The sequence below is a fragment of the Hyalella azteca genome, unplaced genomic scaffold (genome assembly GCF_000764305.2).
Source record: "Hyalella azteca isolate HAZT.00-mixed unplaced genomic scaffold, Hazt_2.0.2 contig5628, whole genome shotgun sequence".
NCBI lineage: Eukaryota > Metazoa > Arthropoda > Malacostraca > Amphipoda > Hyalellidae > Hyalella > Hyalella azteca.
Genome location: NW_025935811.1, coordinates 43,957 through 51,899, shown reverse-complemented (window position 1 = coordinate 51,899; position 7,943 = coordinate 43,957). Strand labels below are relative to the sequence as shown.

Genomic DNA, 7,943 nt, shown 5'->3' with positions numbered 1-7,943 from the left:
TTTTGTTAATAAAATTTACGAAAAAAAATTACGTGACAAACCCTTTGCATGATTTGTCACGTAACAGCTGATGATGTCATCGCTATAGTGCACAAGCTGCCTAACAAGCAGTGTGCCAGCGAACCGCTGCCGACGTCGTTACGTAAGATGAATGTTGTTTGTAGCCCTAGAATCTTTTCTGGTCGAACTTTTCAACCGCTGCCTCACTGACGGTGTTGTTCCAGAGAATTCAAAATCAGCTTACATTACGCCTCTATTGAAAAAAAAACAGACCTTTACGCTTCTGATCCCAAATCATATTGATCTATTTCCCACATGCCGATTTTTGTCGAAACTCCTGGAACCCGTTTTGTCCCGACAGCTGAATAACCATCTTCCGTAGTTTGGTCTCATGCCTCGCCTCCAGTCTGCATACCGTCATCTTCACTAGACGGAAACCAATGTGTTGAAGGTGCTTTTATAGATATTCTGCGAACTGTAGACCGCGGCGACATAGCGGCACTAGCTATACTCGACCTGTCGGCAGCATTTGACGCGGTCGACCACGCCACATTATTGCGTCGACTTGACATCTCATTCGGCCTGCGCGAGAAAGTGCTACGGTGGTTGGAGGCACTTGGATCCCTATCTCAGCAGTAGATTCTTATGCACTCTTCTTTTACGCCATCGTTGGTTGCGTGCGGCGTTTCACAGGGGTCAGTCTTCATATCGATCCTCTTCCTTATCTCGCGTAATGTCTGCAGCGCGTGTCAGATCTGCCTTCTAGAAGACGACTGCGTTCGCCATCTACAGCGGACCTCGTCGTACCATCTTAACGTCTATTTAACGTCGGCGACAGAGCGTTTCCGGTCGTCGCCGCCGGAATCTGGAACAGTCTGCCTTCTTCTGTAACATCGGATTCTTCGTTGCCGGTATTTCGTCGACGCCTGAAGACGGAACTATTTCGTGGAGCTTACGAATCAAGTACTTGGTCATTTTTATCCGATCTCACCCTTACTCGTGTGTATTTCTTTTTTTGCTTGCTATTAAACTTACCCGTGACGTGCCCTCAAAGTTCGTTTGAACCAGACACCATGATAATTGCTCCGAAGAATACGCGGTTACGCATCTGCATTTTATGCATGTACTCGTATATATCGCATCCATCCGATGTTTTAGAACGGTATCGTATCATGAGTATTGAAAATTATATGATGAAATATGATTTGGCTTTGGAAATCTTAACTCCGTGAATTTACACTTTCTATATATTTAACAATTAAATCGCTTCAGGAATATCGAAAAATACAACCTCTGACCATTAATAGGTATTATGGACATTTCCCGCACATTTATTGTACGCTTCGAAGCACAACAAGACAAGTGACCCCTAAAACAACAGTAGATTTATATGCAAACATTCTTTTCGCATGTCTCAAATTGCGTTTTGAAGAATCTAATTTATATGAGGATTTATGAAAATATTTTAGCTGAACTCGACGCAGCTAGGGATATTGTAAGACGTCTCGTACCCGGCAGGCCAAGTGCTCCGCCTGCCAAGCCGAGAAAGCTTCCTACATTTTATTTGCAAATTCATAACAAATTCAATACTTAAATATGGTGGGTATATTAACTCTAACGAAGTTAAAGTTGAAGGCGAACAGGCAAAAACTTCGGCGAGGGATTGTTCTGTAATTTGATCTCCACTCTGTAGGTCTGACTCACGAAATTCCAAAGCAAGAATTTCAAGCTGAGGGGAACTTTGAATTAGAAATTTAGTGAGCGATTTCCCAAGGCCCCAAAGTTGTGTCGCGTCGGGTGACGTTACCTCAAGTCTACTCAAATGCGGAAAAGCATGCCCGATAAATGTGTCCTTGGTTGTTGATTGGAGTAAAGAAACGTCGTTTTTGAGGCCGCAGTTTGAAATGCTCAAGGTTTGCAGGCACCGACAAGCTGATGCAATCAACACAAAGTCGCGATGCCCCATCAAAATCTCCGTGAAGCTCAGCTCGATGAGGTGCATGCTGCTGCTGATGCTCAGGGCCTCCGTCAGTGGAGGGTCGTACGGTGTCTGATGGAATGGCCATGTTATGTACAAATAAAAACAAATACATTCCTTTATGACAAATAACGATCTTTCATTAGGACTTCCGGACTAATTAACGATCTTTCATTAGGACTTTCATTAGGACTAATGGACAAAGCCACGTAATGTGTACTTCGTGGAATGAAACTTGACAAATTCCATCTCTAAAAAAGGGTTTGAAATATTTTCCTGCAGGTTAATGTCTACATGAAGTTATGTAGGTATTAAAAGTCAGGAATTTATGACTAAACTGCCTCAATGTAATGTGTAACGACTGTTATTCCGCGTTGATTATAAATCTACGATACTAAGTCATTATTTATTATCTTGTGCATACTGTTAGTTAATGGTACCTGAATTATGCTGAGTGAGGTGAGGTGAAGTCTGTTGAGGATGAGATGGAGGCCGGGCGGCGCCACCACCGTGACGCGACTCAGGCGCGGGCAGGACTGCAGGGCGGCCTGCAGCTGCGGGACACTAGCGTACACCCTCTGCTCCCCGTAGCCCGGGAGCTGCGCGTGCAGCGACAGCGTCACCAGCTTCAGGCAGCGGAACACATTCGTGGCCACGTCATTGCTGTGTGGAGGTAGTTTGTGATCCGTGAGTGAATTGAGATTGAGGGTAGACGAAGAGTTGTAGCATGGAAATGAATTTGGGTTACAAGCCGGTTTGTCATTAGAATTAGCTATTATATCAGCATCAATATTAGAGACAGTCAGAGATCGGTGTGTTTTCAGAGGGGGGCGATGCGATAAAATCGATTTTGAATGATTTGAACGTAGATTATCTTGGGCAAGGTCCATTGTGGAGGATGCTTGCTGGGAATGACCCGAGAAGAGGCATTCATTCATTAAATGCGGGTTCAATTTGCTGTGTTTTTCTTCTTGAGTTTGTATCTGTTGGTGGATATCATAAAGTAAGTTAATCAGTTCTTTGTGATAAACAAATTCAAGATGGTTGAGACTCAAAATGAGAGACTTGAGCTCGGAAAATTCACTTTTTCTACCAAAGTTGAACAAGAACAAAGACTTGAGTTCATGGCAAGCCCTCAAGCAGAGCAAAGATACGGCATCCTCATCTTGATTGGGACTGTCAAAGGTGCGCGCTGGTCCTTCGTATCCCTGACCGAATGTGTTATTGCCACTGACATCAGCTATTGGAGTAATTTTTATATGAAATTTTTCAGCGTTGCAGCTTGTGTTCAAACTATCGGCCTTTATTTCTTGGGGTGTTGTGCACTGGGTCTGATTGTGGACTGTAGCGTCGTACGCTATCTTCAGATGAGTCAGTTTAGGGCAATGCATGCCGATGGTCCTCAAAGTCCAGTAGAAACTGGGCCGGTGTGATGCTCCTGTTAGGTGAAGACGTCGCAGATGGACGAGCTTGGTGAACTGTTCCATGGAGATTGACGTTCCAGGTGGAAGCTGCAAAAGATAACAAAAATTCTATGTTCATTTTGAACTAAAACCGGCAAGAATGAAGGCAATGTGTTATATCACGATAGATGGATTTATTATATCACGATTATATCATGAGAAACGTTCAAAAGGTGATTAGTGAATATTTAATTATTGGCTAGTAAATTAACTAGTAAATTGGGTAAGCGTTATTTGTGCTCAATCCGGTGGTTATTTTTTCGAAACAGTTAACTCTTTCTTCGTCACGGTCATCTCTCAAAAAAAGTATTTAGAGGCACCACGAATCAAATTCCATGTGCAGCGTGCCAAGTCAGGTTGACCTCAGCATGAGCGTTCAGGTGTGAAGCGGAATAATTCATCCTCTGATGGTCTGGATTATAAACTATTAATAAAATAAAGAACTTTGCGCCGCCTAGTGCTCATTCATAATTAAATTAAACTGTCATCTTCACACACATACAAGATTCTGCATGAACGGACATTTTTTTCGTTTCAAAATATTCGGATACAATCTTAGAATTGTACACATTTACTCCGGTTTGAACACGCAGAGTTGAATTAAAAATGTTGAACTCACGTCGCGCAGGAGAAGTTGTTGCAAGCCAGTGCAACAAAATTGGAGTCTCCGCAACACGAGTTGAGTTAGCTTAGCAGTCAACGGCTCCAGCCTCGATAAGTCGAATTCGCGGAGTTTTGCACAAAGAAAAATCTCGAGCACTCGTTGTCCATGATTACAGGGAGGTTTTGATCCCCTTGACGATTCTTCTTTCGAGTGAATGTCGGAGTATCCATTGTATATTGAACTTAAGACTTGGTAGAAGAGATCGCACCAAAGTTTACTCGGCAAAACAGACAAATAACACTTCAGGCATACGGAAACATCACGGACTTCATTACAACCGATTGATTGATTGGATACTTCGAATGCATTTTGAATGCATTTTTTGACAGGATACAAATTTAGTGTTTTATTTATGTAAAGTTCTGAATCATCGCTAGTAAGACGAAGCTTCTTGGTAGCTTGCTGCGTAAGGTGTTCACTTCTACTTCTTTTCCGCTTGCCAGTTAGGTGACTCGAAACCTCATATTGATGTATGCTCGAAATTTGCGTTTCTGATCGAATGCTGTAACAAATCAATAGCGAAAGTACCTCACGTGACAGCACAACAAGGGGTTTGATTCCTACCATTTTACATAAAAATGTATCGGCTTGGAAAACCACGAGAAACAGGAATAATATTTGCATTTGCACTGATGCTATGAATGTTTCCTAACAAAACTAATGGAAAATTAATCTCAAGGTAAATCAAGGACCAGAACTTATTTCAAATCAAGTGACGCGCCAAGTTGTAGGTCACATGATAGAGTTGAGATCGGGCCAACTTGACGACCGTTTCACTTGCAAAGTTAAACTGTAAAGAACTTATTAGCCTCCCATACTTAAGCCTCAAAATGCACTCACTAAAAACATCAAATTAGGCTAAAACCATTGTTAACACTTAACAGCACTACAGCAAAGAAGTTTAAATGCTAGATACTTTAAAAAGTTCGCAGACAGGTGTTGTGGCCACAGCTGGCCCCATATCTGAACTGCCGCGTGCCAAGAGTTGCTCACTTCATACGAACGCACGCATTGGAAAACCTTTTAGAAAACGTGGTGAAGCATCACAAAAAATGACCGTGATCTTGAATAGAGAAAACGGCATGTATAGAGTTAGCTTGAGGAAGAAAATTCTGCCATCCTAATGTTCGTATAAGACGGTTAATTTTTCGTGCGTGTCATAACACATTCAGTTCGTTTAGGTTAACTTAACTCAATTGACGTTCTCTGTCACGGAACCAACAACTTGTTTTTATTTTTCAATTTCTTCGTACTAGAAAAAAATTTGCCATATCAAAATTTTTCTAATTCATGTCTCTCTAATTCATTCTAAATGATTATAGAGAGTATTGTGATTTCATATCTTATGCCAGAGGATTATGGCAAATGAGATAGAGGAGGATGGCCATAGTCTCTGTGTCTACTCTGTATGAAGCAGGAGAAATAGAGATGTTGTGACTCGTGTTCATTCATTGAGTGTCATCATTAATTTTATTAAACCTTTTAAACTCGTTGATCATCAATCTTGGTAATCATATGTAACGTAATTACCTTGAACTCTCCTACTTATTTCTGATTTCATCACTTTCACTATTAAATAAATATTAAAATATTCAGTCAGTAAATTTTGTCGATTCTCAAGCACGAATAATATTCGTGTAATATCTGAATAATAAAAATGTAAGTAAATACCGAAAATACTTCCATGTTTGAATAGTGCCATCAAATATATTGAATTTTGTTAAAATGTCCCGTGGATAACATTAGGCAATCGCGCCATTTCTGTCTGCTGCCGTGGACTTAACATCTGCTGGGGTAAACTGTTGAATTTTTCACTAGAATTCAATTATTATGATGTAATATACTATTTCAGTGTAACTGTCATATCTAATTACTAATTGTGCGGCAGCCCAATTAGTAATTACTATACTATACTTTAAAACTATACCACTATACTTTAGTATAGTAGTAGTTAGTATAGTACTATATATATACTATAGTAGTAGTTAGTATAGTACTATACTTTAAAACTACAAAATGCATCACAAGAAATTCTTGACTTGACAAGTTAGACGCTTGAGGTCTTTCTCAGAGGCCTGTTCGTCTCTCCGAGACTATACTAACTTTTGTACTTTTAGCAAAATGCGGGGGCGGCTGGGTTGCAAAAAAAAAAGTTAGTGTCTAGTTCTGGCATAATGGATCATAGAGAGCAGGCAGATGAAGCCAATGTTTATCGAGGCGACTCTTGAAAGTATCCAAAGATGCTGCTTTGACGACATTCTCCGGCAAGCTGTTCCAGTTTGTGATAATACGTTGAAAGAAAAAAGTTACCTCTACTGTTCAAACTGAAGTGGCACTTTTGGAGTTTTAGAGAATTTCCTCGGAGGTCTCTTGCTGTAGCCATCGCAAAACTCGGGCGTGAGACGTCATAGTAGCCCTGCAGGTATTTATAAACCTCAATCATATCGCCCCTCAGCTGGCGGTATTCCAAGCATAGTAACTTCAGCGTATTGAGCCTATCTGAGTAGAGTTTGTCTTTTAATGATGCCATGAGTTTTGTTGCTCGCCTCTGGACGTTTTCTATATCACTACAGAGAGTCTTGTGTGCTGGTTGCCACACGCAGTGCCCGTACTCAAGAAGTAGGCGTACCAAGCTCTTAAACAGTTGAACGAATTGTCTTTTCGGTTAGGTGATCAAAAGTTCTGCGAATGATGCCGACGACTTAGTTTGCATTTGCTGTGCACTGAGCGACATGCTCCTTGAAGGAGAGCTTATTGTCTATTATCACTCCCAGATCCCTCTCCACCTCACCCTCTGCTAATTCCAGTCTCCCATCTTGTTCATTCATGTAGTAAGTGCCTTGTGACTTCTGCCAGCCTAGTTTGATCACACTACACTTCTCAGGATGAAATTTCAGTAGCCACCTATTTGACCATGCCTGCAGATGATCAAAGTCCCTTTGGAGGTTGTCAATGCCGTTTCGAGTCGTCTGCAAGAGTTTCGTGTCGTCTGCAAACATTCTTACGTTGCTATACGGACGCCATCTGGTAGATCGTTAATGAACATTACGAACAAAATTGGTCCCAATACAGACCCCTGGGGAATCCCGCTCCTTACATCGGCTTCCTGTGATTTCGCTCCATTTTTCCATTGATTCCTAATGCCGATACTTTCGCAAGCAATCTTCGATGAGGGACACTATCGAACGCCTTTTGGTAGTCCGTGTATATTGTCGGGGCCCATTCGATAAATAAATGATATATAAATAACGCCGTCAGTGGCCCCAGACATTCACTTATGATCGTGTCGTAATATCTATCGCCATTTAGAAGGAAGAATGAAAACTGAATCAATGAACAAAAATAATAATTTAAAACACTTATCGATGAATGCAAAAACAATAAATAAACAAAACATAACCATGCGGTTTTTTTTGGCCGACTAACTATTTTCAAAAATGATCGAAGCAAGTTCTTTTATCGGAGCCTTTCTGCACATACAAAAAACGAAAATACAAAATTAAACTATAATGAAATAAATAAACTAATAAACGCAGAAATATAGCACGGATAACATATAATACATGAATAAATATAACTACAAATATTCACTAAAAGATCAATAAAACTTGCTTAAACACCAGGGTCCGTATTATCACAACTTCGTAACTTTTTGTACTTCCGACAAAAAAGTTACGTGTTACGTAAGTACACCCTAATTTTGGCATTATCAAAACACTCGTAGGTAAGACTTAGCTAAAAGCGTACTATCAAAACCATCTGGCACACTGACCAATCAGAGGCTTTGGATTTGTTTACATTCTGTGAACTTCGATGGCGGATGGCGGGAATCGATGCC

The 7,943-nt window shown here is 40.8% G+C and overlaps 1 protein-coding gene across 1 annotated transcript; it reads right to left on the bottom strand.

Annotated features, from left to right (window-relative positions):
• Positions 1-816: 816 nt before the first annotated feature.
• On the bottom strand, positions 817-5,038 carry LOC108682019. The gene is made up of 3 exons (XM_047880582.1): positions 4,061-5,038; positions 2,419-3,489; positions 817-2,050 (listed from the first exon to the last, which is right to left on the bottom strand). Exons 1-3 carry the CDS (start codon positions 4,727-4,729, stop codon positions 1,466-1,468), a joined length of 2,325 nt encoding a protein of 774 aa, XP_047736538.1. The 5' UTR covers positions 4,730-5,038; the 3' UTR covers positions 817-1,465.
• Positions 5,039-7,943: the final 2,905 nt, after the last annotated feature.

Excerpts from the sequence above, each read along its gene's own strand:
- LOC108682019 (XM_047880582.1), bottom strand. The coding sequence starts at position 4,729 with ATGCAAATATTATTCCTGTTTCTCGTGGTTTTCCAAGCCGATACATTT. Across the intron at positions 3,490-4,060 it reads AACAACTTCTCCTGCGCGAC|CTTCCACCTGGAACGTCAAT; the intron begins GTGAGTTCAACA and ends TATCTTTTGCAG. Across the intron at positions 2,051-2,418 it reads CCTCACTCAGCATAATTCAG|ACACCGTACGACCCTCCACT; the intron begins GTACCATTAACT and ends CCATTCCATCAG.